The sequence below is a fragment of the Saccostrea echinata genome, unplaced genomic scaffold (genome assembly GCF_033153115.1).
Source record: "Saccostrea echinata isolate AGI-Se365-2 ecotype Australia unplaced genomic scaffold, CSIRO_AGI_Sech_v1 ptg000016l, whole genome shotgun sequence".
In the NCBI taxonomy this organism is placed as follows: Eukaryota; Metazoa; Mollusca; class Bivalvia; order Ostreida; family Ostreidae; genus Saccostrea; species Saccostrea echinata.
Genome location: NW_026889765.1, coordinates 14,474,458 through 14,493,275, shown reverse-complemented (window position 1 = coordinate 14,493,275; position 18,818 = coordinate 14,474,458). Strand labels below are relative to the sequence as shown.

The 18,818-nt window shown below is 34.1% G+C and overlaps 1 protein-coding gene across 1 annotated transcript in view; it reads left to right on the top strand.

Moving 5' to 3' along the window:
- The window catches only part of LOC133188479 (proteasome activator complex subunit 3-like), a 28,684-nt gene that overhangs the window by 8,777 nt on the left and 1,089 nt on the right, over positions 1–18,818 (top strand). Inside the window, exons 4-9 of the mRNA XM_061323932.1 lie at positions 8,800–8,895; positions 10,010–10,061; positions 12,021–12,133; positions 16,575–16,643; positions 17,365–17,487; positions 18,091–18,177. Of these exons, the coding sequence (XP_061179916.1) occupies positions 8,800–8,895; positions 10,010–10,061; positions 12,021–12,133; positions 16,575–16,643; positions 17,365–17,487; positions 18,091–18,177 (540 nt within the window). The remainder of the gene's footprint in view (positions 1–8,799; positions 8,896–10,009; positions 10,062–12,020; positions 12,134–16,574; positions 16,644–17,364; positions 17,488–18,090; positions 18,178–18,818) is intronic.

Sequence of the window (18,818 nt, the reverse complement as noted above, 5' to 3'; positions counted from 1 at the left end):
TTTATTTATAATTAATTAAAATAATAATGAAGGAGAATTTAAAATTCCCATATTTATAAATGTTTACGAAGTTAAACTTTAGTAATTCGTTCTATGCAGTTGAAGTCCTGAGTTGTCAACAGCTTCGTCTTCGATGATCTCTCTCCAATTGTCGGCATATTTTCTGGTTATTTCTCTCTGCTTAACGTTCATACCTAAAAGATTGACTGTCCATAACAAAAGGAATATAGTCGTCGTCAAAATTTCAACCAGCCACACTGTGTATTCTATTTATTTAGGGCCAAAATAAAAAATAGGTTTGTTTCCCCTAACGCGACTGACCCACTTAAATCGTGCCGACTGAAAAGTTTTTTTTAATAAGATTATTCAAATATTTATTTTTATTGTTTATCAACTTTATGAAATACAATTTCATCAAAATTCGTTTTTTATCAGAATGGCGGCTTTTGTTTTACTCTCATTTGGCACCCACAACATGTGGCCACAGAGAGTTATTTAGTGTTATAAAACAACGGCGATGTATCAATCTTAATATACATCTGTCACTTATAAGAATCCTACACTCTTGAAACATTTCGTGAATTAAATATACCATGACTAAGGAGTGTTAAGATGGTATTTCCAAATGTGTCTTCTAAAATTAATGTACATAGTAAGCATGACAAAGCCTGCCTCAGGAGCAGATGAGGGGCCCACTTTGTGTATGCATATCAATAAATTTCGCTGCATTTCATTCGTTTTGATCTAAAAAAACACTTCATGTATGATTCTATTTTTACTATATAGGACCATAGGATTTGTAAATATATCTTTGTATAATTATTTCATCTTGATAAATATAATTCGGATGTCGTTTCTTCATTCCTTTTATTTATGGGGTAAACTTCGTGACTATAACATTAGATATATGAAACTTTAATCATTTTAGATATGGTTTGATTGAATTAAATATTGTTTATACAGGTACTCTCTTTTCAAATAGTGTTGAAATCTTTTAAGTTGGCGTATGGTACGGCTTCCTGAGACGTCTAGTGTATTTTTCTTTTCTTTAGTTGGGCCCTTGAAAATAGGTTGTTTCTTTGCTTTAAAATACCTTTAAAAATTGCTGGGTCAATAAACATTTGAACACCTGCCTGGTGGAGGGCTCCTAATTTAGACTTTTTCTCGGCACTTATGGCCATTGGTCATACATGTAAAGCATCAGTAAGGGATCTTTATTGTGCCAACATCTACATGTATACTGTGACACTGCATGGCCCTACGTTTTTTACGGTCTCATTTGACTGACCAGTTTCCACGCACCACGTCGGGACTTGTGACTTAAAATAGGCTCCTGAATTACGTCTTGACTCCAAAACGAAACACTAGAATTACTGCGCCACGCGAGGCCCTTGACATTTTATCTGTGTAAGCACTCGAAGATGATAGTAGGTTTAAAAAAAATATACTCGGATGGCCGATGGTTGAATTTTGTGAATCTTTTCTCTCTGTAAAAATTCAATTTCAATAAATTTAAAATTAAGTTTGAATGAATAATGTTTGTGAATTAATTTACCATATATGTTAAATTTCATTTGTATGATATTTGGTTTAAAAATCAGTTTCTTTTGTTCTTTCTTATTTATACAGATATTATTAAATTTTCAGAATGTATTTTCAAAACTGCTGTCAGAAAAAAAAAATAATTTACCTACCTACCTACTCAACTTGAAATTTTCGGGTCGGGTTAGGGGAAACAAAGATATTTTTAATGATGGCGTAGCGTAAAAATCTATTCAATATATTTTTTCTTACGATAAGCTTTACTAGTTCTATTGACCATTGACACCTATGACATTTCAGTACCACGTGACCCTATCTAATTAGTGGAGATTTTTATGCCCTGCCATGAATATGGCCGGGGCATACAGTGTTTGTCATGTCCGTCTTCCATCCTTCTGTCCTTCTGTCACACTTTGCGTTTAGCTCTGTTCAAAGCTCAGTTTCAAAGAAACTATCCAAGATATTTTTATCAAACTTCATATGCTGATAGATATTGATGAGAGCTATGTAACTGCATCAACATTTTTTGACCTTGACCTTTCCTTTGACCTTGACCTCACTTTTCTTAAATTAGTGTTTAGCTCAGTTTTAAAGATACCATTCAAGATAGTGTAATCAAACTTCATATGTTGATACATACTGATGTAAGCTATTCAACTGCATCAACATTTTTTGACCTTGACCTTTCCTTTGACCTTGACCTCACTTTTTTTAGAATAAGTTTTTAGCTCAGTTTTAAAGATACCATTCAAGATAGTGTAATCAAACTTCATATGTTGATACATACTGATGTAAGCTATTCAACTGCATCAACATTTTTTGACCTTGACCTCACTTTTCTTAAATTAGTGTTTAGCTCATTTTTAAAGATACCATTCAAGATAGTGTTATCAAACTTCATATTCTTATACAAACTGATGAGAGCTATTCAGCTGCATCAACATTTTTTGACCTTGACCTTTCCTTTGACCTTGACGTCACTTTTCTTAAATTAGTGTCAAACTTCAGATGTTGATACATACTGATGAGAGCTATTCCACTGCATCAACATTTTTTGACCTTGACCTTTCCTTTGACCTTGACCTCACTTTTCTTAAATTCGTGTTTAGCTCAGTTTGAAAGAAACCATTCATAATATTTTTATCAAACTTCATATGCTAATACATACTGATGTAACCTTTTCAACTGCATCAACAATTTTTAACCTTGACCTTTCATTTGACCTTGACCTCACTTTTCTTGAATTAGTGTCAAACTTCATATGCTGATACATACTGATGTAAGCTATTCAACTGCATCAATATTTTTTCACCTTGACCTCGCTTTTCTCAATTTGTGTTAAAATGTTGCATTACTAATATACCCTCGGCGGGGCATTCATGTCCTATGGACATTTTTCTAGTTACTTCGAGAACCCTATGTTATGGGCGTTTTATCGTCTAATTACGGCCGTTTTCAACATTATTTCATAATTAAACGATCATTATATGTTTCAAAAATATAAAAGTGTTTCATTTTTAAGAAATTTAAATACGTGATAAAAACCCTTTAAGAACAGCAAAGCCATGATTGGTCATATTTATATGGAAGCATCCTCAGGTAGTGTAGATTCAAGTTGCTTCAAATCATGACCCCTGGGGGTAGGGTGGGGCCACAATGGGGGATCAAAGTTTTTCATAGAAGTATATAGGAAAATATCTTTAAATATCTTCTTCTTAAGAACAGCAAAACCATGATTGGTCATATTTATATGGAAGTATCCTCAGGTAATGTAGATTCAAGTTTGTTCAAATCATGACCCGGGGGAAGGGTGGCTCCACAATGGGGGATCAAAGTTTTACAAAGGAATACATAAGAAAAATCTTTAAAAATCTTCTTCTCAAGAACAGCAAAGCCATGATTGGTCATATTTATATGGAAGCATCCTCAGGTAGTGTAGATTCAAGTTTCTTCAAATCATGACCCCGGGGGTAGGGTGGGGCCACAATGGGGGATCAAAGTTTTACATAGAAGTATATAGGAAAATATCTTAAAAATCTTCTTCTTAAGAACAGCAACGCCATGATAGGTCATATTTATATGGAAGCATCATCAGGTAGTTTAGATTCAAGTTGTTTTCAAATAATGACCCCCAGAGGTAGGGTGGGGCCTGAATGGGTGATCAAAGTGTAGCATAGGAATACATAGGAAAATTCTTTAAAACTCTTTTTCTCAAGAACAGCAAAGTCATGATTGTTCATATTTTAATGGTAGCATCCTCAGGTAGTGTAGATTGAAGTTTGTTCAAGTCATGACCCCGGGGGATAGGGTGGGGCCACAATGGGTGATCAAAGTTTTACATATGAATATATAGGAAGAAATCTTTTTCTCAAGGATAGAAAACCCATGATTAGTCATATTGATATGGAGGCATCCTCTGGTAGTGTAGAATCAAATTTGTTCAAATGAGGGCCCCGGATGGTAGGGTGGGGCCACAATGGGGGATCAAATTTTTACAAATGAGTATATGGGAAAAAATCTTCAGCTCAAGAACAGCAAAGCCCTTTGTTATATTGATATGAAAGCATCATCAGGTAGTTTAAAATTCAACCCCCCCCCCCCCCCCCTGTAAACTTTTCAATACTGAACTGAGTTTTGCTTTTTTCCTAGACAATGTGCTCAGGTGAGCAATGTGGTCCATGGGCCTCTTGTTTTATTTTTTATTCTTTTTTTTTACAGCCAGCCAGAGCTTTTCTGTTGATCTGTTGCAGGTTTATTAACTATTAGCTAGTCCCTTAGCAGAGAAACATTTTGACTTCTAAAAATCTTGGCCATTATAACTTCTGTACCAGAACATATTAAAGTCAAATATGGCGTATTCAGACTAACTAAAATTAAAAAGATCTTTCTATTTGTCTTATTAATTTATATAAAGATAGGGCTTTCTTGTAAATTACACAATTTAAATCAGTCACATTTCAAAGATATTAGAAATTTCAAACAATAACCGATTTATTTACCGAGTCCGCATATAATAAACAGACACAGTTTAAAATCAATTTAACTATGGAAACATGAGGTTAAATAACATATATCGTTTATTTACACACAATCTCGTATTTTTCTTATTTTTTAGCTCAGATATGCCATATATAGCTTTAATTAAAAAAATATAATACTTTTTATATGCTTGTCTAGGACAGGACATGTTCTGGCCATCATGTCTGTCTGTTAGTTTTTTAATGTCCGGCTCATAACTTTAATACTGTGAGGCCTAGAATCATCAAACTTTGTCAGCTGATGCATTTGGATAGAGGGTGTGCCACACTTAAAAGTTATGTAACTGTGGCCTTTAATTACGAAGATATGACCAAACATTGCAAAACTCTGTCCAGCTCATAACTAGACTAGATATTTGGCCTAGAATCATCAAACTTGGACAGATACTGCATAACCATGTGTCACAGTCTATATTAAGGTCACTATGACTTTTAATTTAGATGATATATGGCCAAATATGGCAAAACCCTGTCTGGCATATACATGTAACTTGAAAATTTTTGGCCTAGATGGATGCAGAAGTTTTGACAGTATTATCATATTGAGAAATATGATGATTAGTATTTTGATGTTTTCATTAGGCAGTGGCATTCTTCAACTTTCATAAACAATACAATGAACAAAGCTGCAGATTGGGCATTTGTGTCATGACCAAGTTGAGAAACTTATGATGTACCAGTCCATTTTTTAAAATTAATTTACAGCATAGGAAGTAAAATCTTTGTATCAGAGTTGACATGACTTTCTTCTGTTTGTGATTAATATATATGTATACAGTTTTACACATTGTACCATAGGACTGGCGGTAAATTTAGATTTTGTTTTGATGTTGCTGTGGTGTATTTGCCAGAAGAATCACAGTTTTTTAAGTCACGCCCACTTTTTGGCATCAAGCCATACTGTGACAAAACCTTGACTGATGAATGAATGATGTTAATTTCCAGACCTTGGCAATGGCTGATGAATGAATAAAGTCAACATTTTTAATTTAAAAAATACTAACATTAAGTTGCCAAAATTCGCCTTGTAATTTTTCCCGTATTTTTTCGATGCATTTCCTTATTCAGTAAATGATACGTTTTATCTCGAATTCTTGTCTTTCTATTTCCTTTCTCCAAGTACATGTAGCAATTTAATATCAGAAGTTGCTGCGGTTTTTTTTACTTCATAAAGCATTTCAAACTTTCATTAAAATGTCAAAAATCATTCTATAGTGTCTATCAGGGACCCATATACTAGAAAGTATATATGTCCCTGTTCATACGTCGCTTGCCATATATATATATAAAAATTTCAACGGCGATGTTTTCCATTGACACCCCCCCCCCCCTTTAAAAATAACGATCTCGAAAGATGAATTTTCTTTCAGAGTTGACGGCGTCAGTATAATACATGTACTTTACAATCCTTACCCCTGTACCTGACCAAAAAATCATGTCTTCTGTGTCTTCAACATTTCAAGAGTACAACATCATCACATGCACCCATTCCGAATATTTTATCAGTGATTTGCAGCACCAGCGCAAAATATGATCCTTGCAGATGGAGAGGGCTATTTATACTACAGACTCCGGACCGTGGCTTGACACCATGTAGTAGGCGGCGCTAATTATCAATTTGCTTTTCTCTCATTGGTCCTCTGGTACAAGTAACTTACACAATAGATATTAATTGGTTAGCCGTAAATACACTCACAGTTTTTATTCACTCGAGGCTCCGCCCCTCGTGAATGAAAAACTGTGAGTGTATTTACCGCTAACCAATTAATATCTATAGTGTAACTATAACATATCTGATGGGCTTATCATCCTGTTGTGATGCACTTTATTTTAGCATGATGGACTGATAAAGATGAGACAGACAAATTGTTACAACATACTGTAGATCTTTGAATCTTCAACTAATAGGATCCAAAAGTGGGGATCCACAATTTTCTGAATTGAATTTATATCATGGTATCAAACTTATGCTCAAAAGCCATCTAGAGATCATATTACTAGACCTACTTTTAGAAAAAAGGAAAATACCAGCTGTCCTGACCATAATTCATAGTAGTTCATACTTAAAACAAAATTGTTTATAACCTGAGGGTGTGTCATGACCTAGACTCAGTCATTTGAGCAAGTTCAAGGACACTGGTAGAAAGAGTATATATATAACTCATGTCTGGTTGTCAACTCTGTGGAAGTTGATTTTTGACACAAAGATTGCTAATGACCTAAGGGTGTGTCAATGTCATGATCTTGACCTAAGGTTATTTTGGCAAGTTCAAGGTCACTGGCTGAAAAAGTGTAAAACTGGTATCAGGTCCATAACTTTTCATGTTGATACTTTGGAAGTTCACACTTCACACAAATCTTAGTTCTGTCCTGAAGTTGTAACATAACCTTCACTAAACAGTCAGGGGCATGATGGAATCAAGTTATTTTTTAAAATAACTTTTTTAGGATACTTCACTTATTTATTACTAAACAAAGAAATAACTAATTTGAGTTAATTCTTCAAACGTAGAATGCCTATCAATTTTGCCAAAAAACATCAATATTTTGAGATTGCTGCTGATTTAAAATGATGTAAGGCTGAGAAAGTTGTAAATATATGTACTTCTTTTAATAGACTCAACAGACTTCATATCTCCTGAGCATACAGGGTGATGTTTATCAAAATATGATGATATTTTTCAGGGAAAAATAATTCTATTTCATGAACATTTCAGTGTCAATTACACAACTTCCGCCAATTTTGCCAACAGTGAGACTAATTTTCCTAAAATCCTTGGATATTAATGTACAATATCTATGTCTTACATTTTTTGTGCAAAACTGTAGATTTTTGTGCATGAGTTCTAAAGTGATGTTGGTTAAGGTTTAAATAACTGAAATAAGTTATGATTTGTTGAATTTCAACTTGTTAAATCTTAAAGATGGATTAATTTTACTGTCATGAACCTTTTCCATCTACTTAATAACCCAAGTACAGCATGAATAAAGCTTTTCAGATACCAGTAGGTTTAAAATAATGAATAGTAAAATATCAATAATGGGAATAAGTTACTGAAGAAAAGCATAATCAGGGAAAGATAACCCAAAATAATGATATTTAATAACTTAAACAAATTATTTTAAAAGTAACTTGTTTCCATGATGCCCTTGACTGCTAAAGGTAACTTAAGCTAGACCATGGTCACATGCAGAAAAATTGTAAAATTTGTGTCTAGTTAATAATACTTTAATGGATAATTATTGGAAGTTGATGCCTCAAAATGAAAATTACTTGGAACTGAAGTATGTCATAACCTTGACTAAAGGTCATTTTGGCAAGTTCAGGGTCAATAATTTTTTTAATTAATGCTAGGTCCATAACTTTTTAATATAGAAACATTGGAATTTCATACCTCAATCAAAAGTTAGTTTTGACCAGAGGGTGTCATTATCTTGAGCCAAGGTCATTTTGACAATTTCAAAGTCTCCCTTACAAAAGTGTTCTTGGGCTTGAAGGAAAAAGCAGTGGGTGTTATAATTTTGTGAACTTGCTCACAATATCTCTGGTTGATGTTTTAAACAGCTATCTTTGGGCAATATTTTAATATTTATTTAATTCATAAGTGTATTTCAAACTCCAGAAACTCTTTGTTAGCACCTTTATAGTGACACTTTTTACTAGAAATATGTGATTAATTTGTTGATTTCAGATGTGTTGGCCATTATGATACATCCTATAAGATGGTTTTTGTATTTTTTTTTATGTTAAATTTCTTTGCATAGTTTGAAAAAGTATATACATTTCTAACAAACATTAAATCACTTTTGTGTGAATTACATCTCTTGAACTTTCAGCACTCTAGGTATAAACACTTTATACTTTTTACAGTACTGCCACATCTCAGGTGCTTGGTAAAATGTTGGGTCTCTGTTTCTTTTGATGCCTGCAAAATGCATTTTATAAAAACATAAGTATGGTGCTACTGCTACCAGGAGGGACTTAAGATTAAAAATGGTTGTGGTGTCCATGGTCTTATGTTTCTCAGTATTATTATTTTTGTAGATTATATACAAGAACTTTTAAATTCACCCAAATTTTGCTTGTACTAGCATATTTTAATGCATTAAATGTTCTATATATCATATAAGTATTCATACCTGTACTTACTAATGTCATTTAGCATGTACATCCTTTTGGCTATTTGAAATTTTTTTTAGTTTTATATCTTTAATTTAGAGCATGACAAAGTCTCGCCTAGCAGATATACATGTGGACCTTAATATTCCTTGCCCAGATCCAATCCTATATACAAACAATGTTTCAGGAGATGAGGTACGGTGATCTACAATTTAAAGAATTTTTTTATTGAACATAATAATTGGTCATGTTGATCATTGATAAAAGATTAACACTGTAAATCACTCTTTATTCATGAGAACTTTATTTTCGCATCATTTAGAGAGGCAACTCTGCTTGCAAAAATTTCATTCTCTTGTATGATTGTATTATTATGATTGTATTATTAAAGATATTGAACAAAAACCAGAATTTGTGTGAAAATTTTGTCTCCCTTATAAATGCAATATTACTTTCTCCTGAAAATAAACTGTAGGGAAAATATGGTAATTTACAGTTAGAAAATTTAAAAAACTGGTTTTCAAAAATCTAGAATTGTAAAGACATGACATACTTGGCAGCCAGAAATTTTTAAACTAAAGACAATGATTAAATATTTAATTAGCTTATAAGGTGCACTTTATGTCAATATCCCAAAAGATATGACAAAAATGATGAACCATAGGTGAATATTATTTCCCATTAATTCCTAAGAATTACCAGTAATTTTGGGGAATTTCGAGTAATTTCCACTGTTCTAGGAAACAAGTATCCCCCTCATTTCAGGGCTCGAAATAATTGATGGCCCGCTGGTCTGGGGCCAGTGAATTTTGAATCTGGGCTAGTAAATTATAGAGGACGTGCCCATTGGGTCTGTTTTTTCATATATAACAAAATTTATTCATGGTCGGGCTAGTTAACTTGATAGGGTTATGTGTCCAAGTTCTGTCTTTTTTGTTCTGTTATGTTGTACTTTTAAGAAGTATCACAATATAAACAAAATATTACTACATGTATTATAATTATGCATTTGGGCCAGTCCTTTTAAATCAACTGGTTCAGTGGGACAGTGAAAGCACTGAGTTGACCAGTAAAAATTTAGGATAGCCCAAGTGACCAGTGAAAAAAAAAATCATTATTTCTAGCCCTGCTTTTTTTGGCCATTCTAGGTGAAGTACATGTGAGTGAAATGAGATCAGTATTGGAATTTGACTGCATGTTAAAATTTTAAAGTTGATGAAGTTAATTTTGATTTTAAGTAGTTCTAGATTTCTAGTATGAGTCATGTATTAAGTGATCTGGATTAACATTTTTGAATTTTTTATCTCAGCCTGCAGGCAAAAAAAGGAAATTTGAAAATGACGACCATAATGATGTCTCTGGTAAGCTGAAATATTTAATTCTTAAATGCATTTTTCGTAATGTAAAACAGGTCTGTAGCAATCACTGATAAAGTAGTCAAGTCACTGTTTTGTTGCCAATATAACTTAAGTTAAAATTTGAATGAAATATTTCTTTAAAATCAAAATTCGTTTAAGTACTGATATTTAGGTAGGCATTGAATGAAAAGTGAATTTAAATATTATGGCATGCTGGAAATCGGTTTTGTTACCCAAGTTTTGCATTGGAAGCAAATGGAAGAAAGATTTATGTACTAAGTTCACTTTTGGGTAAAACAAAATTCCTGTGTTAAAGAGATGTACACTCTGCATGCAGCATTAAAGTTAAAGTGTCATAAAATTAGATTCTTTGATCTGCTCATGTAGAGAGCTACATATAGGGTTTAACAATACCATTTAAACATGCTTTACATAGATGTTATACAGTGTATATCCAAATTTTGACCTGCAGACATGATGGTTCATCTGATTTTTTAGCTCACCTGAGCCGAAGGCTCAAGTGAGCTTTTCTGATCACATTTTGTCTGTAGTCCGTCTGTCCGTCTGTAAACTTTTCACATTTTCGACTTCTTCTCAAGAACCACTGGGCCAATTTCAACCAAACTTGCCACAAAGTATCCTTGGGTAAAGGGGATTCAAGTTTGTTCAAATGAAGGGCCACGCCTTCTTCCAAGGGGAGATAATTAAGAATTCGTGAAAAATTAATGGCATCATTAAAAAATCTTCTTCTCAAGAACCACTGCTTGAAAATATGAAACTTATGTGGAAGCATCCTCAGGTAGTGTAGATTCAAGTTTGTTCAAATCATGACCCCCGGGGGTCGGGTGGGGCCACAACAGGCGATCAAAGTTTTATATAGGAATATATAGGAAAAATCTTTGAAAATCTTCTTCTCAAGAACAGCAAAGCCATGATTGGTCATATTTATATGGTAGCATCCTCAGATAGTGTAGATTCAAGTTTGTTCAAATCATGACCCCCGGGGGTCGGGTGGGGCCACAATGGGTGATCAAAGTTTTACATAGGAATATATAGGAAAAATCTTTAAAAATCTTCTTCTCAAGAACAGCAAAGCCATGATTGGTCATATTTATATGGTAGCATCCTCAGATAGTGTAGATTCAAGTTTGTTCAAATCATGACCTCCGGGGGTCGGGTGGGGCCACAATGGGTGATCAAAGTTTTACATAGGAATATATAGGAAAAATCTTTAAAAATCTTCTTCTCAAGAACAGCAAAGCCATGATTGGTCATATTTACATGGAAGCATCCTCAGATAGTGTAGATTCAAGTTTGTTCAATTCATGACCCCCGGGGGTCGATTGGGGCCACAATGGGCGATCAAAGTTTTAGATAGGAATATATAGGAAAAATCATTAAAAATCTTCTTCTCAAGAACAGCAAAGCCATGATTGGTCATATTTACATGGTAGCATCCTCAGGTAGTGTAGATTCAAGTTTCTTCAAATCATTACCCCCGGGGGTCAGGTGGGGCCACAATGGGCGATCAAAGTTTTAGATAGGAATATATAGGAAAAATCTTGAAAAATTCTTCTTCTCAAGAACAGCAAAGCCATGATTGGTCATATTTAAATGGAAGCATCCTCAGATAATGTAGATTCAAATTTGTTCAATTCATAACCCCCTCCCCCCCCCCCCCCCACCCCCCACCCAACCACTTTTATATTTAAACTTTTCAACCTTTCAAGACTGAACTGATTTCTGCTTTACCTAGCCATAGTGCTCAGGTGAGCGATGTGGCCCCTGGGCCTCTTGTTTTTAAATGTGAATGTGGATCTTAGTCAGTCACATGCATGAGAAATACACTGAGTTTGAAATATAAATATTATGAATAACCAATATAGCTACATTTGAGGTACATGTATAGGACTTTACTGTTAATTAAGGGAACATTAGGCACTGCTTTGTTTTTGATGGCAGGTACAAAGGTCATGGTGTTACCCAATGGTCCAGCCCCATGTAATAAGAAGCTAGTGGTTATAGCAGAGAAGTTAAAACCATTAATTCGAGACCTGATGGATCATACAAATATGGTAAGATACAGATAAATTGTTAACTACTCGGCAATTAACAACTAAGGCAACAAAGATTGTGTGCTCCTTGAGTTCTGGAAGAATAAACAATGGTATACAGGTAGTTAAAGATGCACAGGAAACTTAAGATCCTGATTCATACTAACATGTTTAAAAATTAGATATCATAAAAAACCCTGGCATTATAAAACATTATATATGTATAAAGAAATAACATGCACATGTATAAAAGGTAATTGTTGTGTGACTGGATCTAGAGATTCCAAAAGATCTCATAGTGCCATGATATACCTGGAACCCTTTTAGGTAACTTGATTTACTCAGATGACCTATTGCTATCCTTTTTCATCTGTTGTCATATTCGACATCCATCATGGTTGACCATTAACATTTGAAACGTTTTCAGCTTTTTCTCTGGAATGGCTCGGCCAATTTCAACCACTTCTGGTATATAACATCTATGGGCAAAGGGAAACTGAAATTCTGAATGTTATGGTCTCTGTTTTGGGTGTTATGGTGATCATTTATCATGTAGTGTAAAATGCAGTAATTCTATCTTCTTCTCTCCCCCTGTATATTTAGCAGACAGACTAGGTGCATGGTTATGATGAATAAGGGTACTTCTTCCAAAATTTTTAAATTCATAGTCCCTTAGTAAGCAGCTCTTGGGTTAGGGCAGTGATTGATCATATTGATCATATAGTAAGAGTGCTTTAAATCTCTGAAATTTTTTTCTCTGCTTTTAGGTATTTGGCAGACAAAATTGGTGCATAGTTACAATGAGCAAGGTTGCCTCTACCAAAATTGTGAAATTCATGGTCCAAGAGTCAAGGGTTCTGGTGTTAGAGCATTAGAGCAGGGCTCTAATGTGCATTAATTGTGTGAAAATCTTATTCTCTGCTCTTGGGCATCTACATGTAACTGTTAATCAAGTGCATAGTTTTCATTAGAAAGGGTGTTTTAAACAGATTTGTAAAATTCAGGAATTTCATGACTACTGAATAGGAGTTTTGTTGCTAGGGCAGTGGTCTACTGATCGTGTAGGAGAATTTTTACTTTACTTAAAGAGAAGTTAACAGTCCCCTTTGATTATTCATCTATGATAATTAACAAACATAAGACAACATACCTCATGTATCTTGTACTATGAGAGTAATTTAAAGATTGAGCCAAGCCACTAGGTTGATTTTAGCTGGTTTTGTGCCCTGTACTTTCATGCATCGAGAAGTTGGCACTAATGGTAGTGTATAGTTACATGTCACACTGGCATATAAAGGCAAGTAAACAAATCTGCTCTGTTAGAGTTGTGGATTACCAAAGTATTTTGCTGATATTTCATTGCTGAATTTCTCTTTTTTATACCCCCACTCCGAAGGAGAGGTGGGTATACTGTTTACCCTTGTGTGTCTGTTTGTCTGTCTAGCTGTCTGTGTGTCTGTCCATAACAAATTTTAGTTGCAGTTTTCTCAGCAATTACTCATTGCAGATGCTTGAAATTTTAGCACACTTTTTGTTTAGGCATGTCATATGGTGGGATTCATTTTTGTGCGAATCCGATGTCAACTTCCTGTTTATCCGTGCATCTGTCCGAACCATACATAACAAATTTTGGTTGCAGTTTTCTGAGCAATTACTCATGGCAGATGCTTGAAAGTTTAGCACACTGTTTAGGCATGTCATATGGTGGGATTCATTTTTGTACGAATCCGATGTCAACTTCTTGTTTATCCCTGTGTCTGTCCATAAATGAACTCGTGTATTCACATCAGAGCGAGGGTATTATTAGTGAGCATTGGCTCACAGACTTCTTGTTGATCAAGAGCTTCCTTTATCAGTTTATTTTGCTATTAATATTTTATAAATTGCAATTCAATAGATCCTTTATAAGGCTTTGTTTTTACTCAGATGCCTGTTAAGGCCTTTGGGCCTCTTTTTGTGTTTTATAGACTCTGATATAAGATGATTTACTAATGATATGATGATAAATTAAGATAAACAGTCATTTTGTACAGTCCTTGAAATATTCTACTTCCCCATTTTCTCATTCATTCACCATTCATTCACCATTTGTTCAACATATGTACACCCTGAGCTCAATGTAATCGGTGTTTATACCAACTGAGGAAACATTTTAAATTTGGAGATTTTCGGGTTTTTGTGAAAAAAATGTGTGAAAAGCATGACCTGCCGGGTCATAAAAAATAATCGGGTTACGGGTTGAAAAATCTGGTGTAACCTGAAGAAATTGGGTTAGTTGGCAACTATGTTGGCAGTGAGGAAAAAAAGGTTGCTAATTTCACGGATATTTCTTGTATGTGAATTAAAGGTGTGGTTTTGGATAATTTCATACTGATGAATGTAATTCCAATATGTCAGATGTTGTTTCTTCAGTTCTTTTATGCCCATATGGGTTAAATTCGTAACCATAACATTGGGTTTGGCATTTTTATAATTTTCATGCCCCGCCATGAATATGGCCGGGGCATATAGTGTTTGTCATGTCTGTCTTCCGTCCTTCTGTCCTTCCGTCTGTCCTTCCGTCACACTTTAGCTCTGTTCAAAGCACAGTTTCAAAGAAACTATCCAAGATATTTTTATCAAACTTCATATGCTAATAGATATTGATGAGAGCTATGCAACTGCATTAACATTTTTTGACCTTGACCTTTCCTTTGACCTTGACCTCACTTTTCTTAAATTAGTGTTTAGCTCAGTTTTAAAGATACCATTCAAGATGGTGTAATCAAACTTCATATGTTGATACATACTGATGTAAGCTATTCAACTGCATCAACATTTTTTGACCTTGACCTTTCTTTTGACCTTGACCTCACTTTTCTTAAATGAGTGTTTAGCTCAGTTTTAATGAAACCATTCAAGATATTTTTAACAAACTTCATATGCTGATGAGAGCTATTCAGCTGCATCAACATTTTTTACCTTGACCTTTCCTTTGACCTCACTTTTCTTACATAAGTTTTTAGCTCAGTTTTAAAGATACTATTCAAGATAGTGTTATCAAACTTCATATGCTGATACATACTGATGAGAGCTATTCAACTGCATCAACATTTTTTGAGCTTGACCTTTCCTTTGACCTTGACCTCACTTTTCTTAAATTAGTGTGAAACTTCATATGTTGATACATACTGATGAGAGCTATTCAACTGCATCAATATTTTTTGGACCTTGACCTTTCCTTTGACCTTGACTTCACTTTTCTTAAATTAGTGTTTAGCTCAGTTTTAAAGAAACAATTCATAATATTTTTATCAAACTTCATATGCTAATACATACTGATGTAACCTTTTCAACTGCATCAACAATTTTTGACCTTGACCTTTCCTTTGACTTTGACCTCACTTTTCTCAATTTGTGTTAAAATGTTGCATTACTAATATACCCTCGGCGGGGAATTCATGTCCTATGGACATATTTCTAGTTAGATATGATTTGGTTCAATTTAATATTGTTTATATACTCTTTCCAAATAGTTTTAAAATCTTTATAAATGGTTAATGATACAGCTGTCTGAGATTTCTAGTATACTTTCCTTTAACTAGACAGATGAAGATTCTTTAAGTCCCTTTGAGAATTGTTGGGAATTGTCCTGCATTGGAATTTTTATAATAACACTGATCACATTGTCAAAGAAAGACATTACAGAACTGACAGATTGAGAAAAAATCGGGAGAAAACCGAAAGAATTTAATGAAAAAAAAGAATGAAAACTGAAAACAGGTGTTCAAACATTTGTTGCAGGAAAGTTGGTTAAAAAGGGTAGCCATCTCTCTTCAAAAATGATTAAGGAATGTTTTAAACATTATGTTTACAAAGAAAGACCGTTGTGTGTATAAATCACAGATTGTTTTGGTAGGCCAATTTGGCATCTTTATAATAGAATATTTAGTAGGGAAAATGAATCAACACAGTAAAAATTTGCATTCTTAAACATTCAAAATATCACCTAGAGTAAAATTAAAGATACATGTACTACATTGTACAATTAATTATGGATTTTTGCTGAAACAAACCCAGATAAGGCAACTCCCCCACTGTTGTTAAAAGTTCTGGGGGAGTTGTCCCACTCTCACAAATTCTAGATTCACCTCTGGTTCACCAAGTTGTGTTCAGTGTTCACACACTGTTCACTCACTGTTCTCTCTGGATTCACCTCTGGTTCACCAAGTTGTGTTCAGTGTTCACACACTGTTCACTCACTGTTCTCTCCGGATTCACCTCTGGTTCACCAAGTTGTGTTCAGTGTTCACACACTGTTCACTCATCGTTCTCTCTGGATTCATTCAGCCTTGGCTTTTACTGTTCACTCGTTATTCAAGAGGAAACGAGAACATTTCAGGGACTTACCGGTAATGTTTAGTTTTTAACGAATTTACAATTTTTTTTGCATCTTTCTAAATATTAATCATATTCCATACAGCTGAAGATGTGGATTGCATTTCTGATTCCAAAAATAGAAGATGGAAATAATTTTGGTGTGTCAGTTCAGGTAAATATGCAGAAATAATCCTGAGATCAGTTAACAGAAAATTGAAATTATTTACATGATCTACTGATTGTTATCCAGTCTGAAATTGATTGAAGGATTAGGCATTGCGAATTACAGTTATTAGGCATATCGGACTTGTCGAAATTTTGAAATCACTGTCAGACATTTGATCTGACAAAGTGTTCTGTTGGACTGGAGGAAGTTTTGTCAGACCAGATACATGTACCTTATTTTGACGCTGAGAAAGGAAAATAAATAATTGCCCCAAAATGCACTTTATTATTTTCAACAGCCTTCAATCTCACAAGTTTCTTTTCTTAGGAGAGAGAGTCTTTAATAAGAGACATAAATAACATATTTTATGTCTTTCCTGTAACAATTTAAATTGACCATCGTCACCATGCCGCACACACAGCCATCTCTTTTGTGTTTGTGACCTCCAGTTCCGCATTCCGATCCTGATTTGAGCCACGCGGGATTTTTTCAAATGGTCATTTGGACCGACATTTTCTTAAAAGTTATCAGTCCAGACAAATTTTTACCGGCCTTGCTGACAGGACCGACAGATTTCGACAAGTCTGGCATATGCATGATGCTATTTGGGACAGGAACTATTTATTAGCTAATAAAGAAAAGAAAGACTAGAATTGTCAAATTTTTATATGCTGTATGAAAATTACAAACTTTGACCTAGTTTTGTTTTTGTTTTTGTTTATTTTAGGAGGAAACAATGGGAGAGGCCAGACAGGTAGAGACTGAGGCAGCTTCTTACCTGGACCAGGTGTCCAGATACTTTATCTCACGGGCCAAACTCATCTCTAAGGTGGCCAAATACCCACACATTGTAAGTCATGCCACTTAATCTCACAAGCCAAGTTCATTTCCATGGTGGCCTGGTACCCACACATAGTCATTTCATCTAACGGGCCATACTCATATCTAAGGTGGCCAAATACATACACATTGTAAGTCATGTCATTAAAAGTCTACAAAATATGACAGACACTTAACATTCTTAAGAATTTTTACAGATGATAACCAAAAATAACTTTTGAGATTTTTAAATTCCTGTTAAAATTTCAAGAACATATATTTTATACTTTTTCTTTTATATAGCAATTTTTGTGAAACCTCTTTTAATAACTTCATGCAATTTATCGTAATGTCACAAATGCACAAAATCAATGTCGATCTACTTAGTAGTTACAAAATGGTCAAAAAAACATTTTTATAAAAATGTAAATAAAATTTTTTTTATCTCTGCTTTCTTAATTTTTTTAAATTTTATAAACCCTAGCTGTTAAAAATTATTGCTTTAAAAGCCTAAAAATGCTTTTTTAAAATACACTGCCTGAATGGATCGAAACCCCAGTCAGCCCCCTTAATTATTTTTTTTTTTTACCTTTACGTCTTCGTACCTACTTATAATGATTGTATTAAATCAAAGGATGACTACAGACAAGCAGTGAGGGAATTAGATGAAAAAGAATACGTCAGTCTACGCCTCATCTGTTGTGAAGTCAGGAACCACTACGTAAGTTTCCTTAGATGTGGACAATAATGTATGGGCCCAGATAATAAAATCATGCTGATATTAAGAAAATCTGATGAATGTGAAAAGTGAACTTTTCGGAATGGAATACTTGAAAGTCTGGTTTTATCCTACGTTCATAACCCTAACTGGAAGTTTGTATCCCATCTAAAGTCTTATTATGTAAGGTGGTAATTTTAGAGGAATAAATGAGTGGTTTACAATAAAGAGGCTCGACCAGAGATGTCTGAAATGATTTAATTGACAAGAAAAAAGTCTGTCGAAGCAAACGATGTCATTATAAAGTAGGTGAATGATTGATATATAAACAAAATACAAGCTTGAAGCGGGGGTGCCTGAAATTGAGTTAGGTATCTTGTGGAAAGAAGAAGAAGGGGGTGAGCCCATATACAAAACAAGTGCCTGTGTCCTGGGGGCTAAAGTGATCATAGCTTAAAAAACTCATGATATTCAGGTGACTGTTAAGGCTCGTTGGCCTCTTGTTTATTTCACTAATCCTAGTTTCCTTTCGTTACTATATATATATATATATATATATATAATTATATATAGAAAACAGAAATTTCTGTGGAATTCTTTCAAAATGCTACTCCTTTTAAGTTTTTGTCTGATTAAAATAAGGC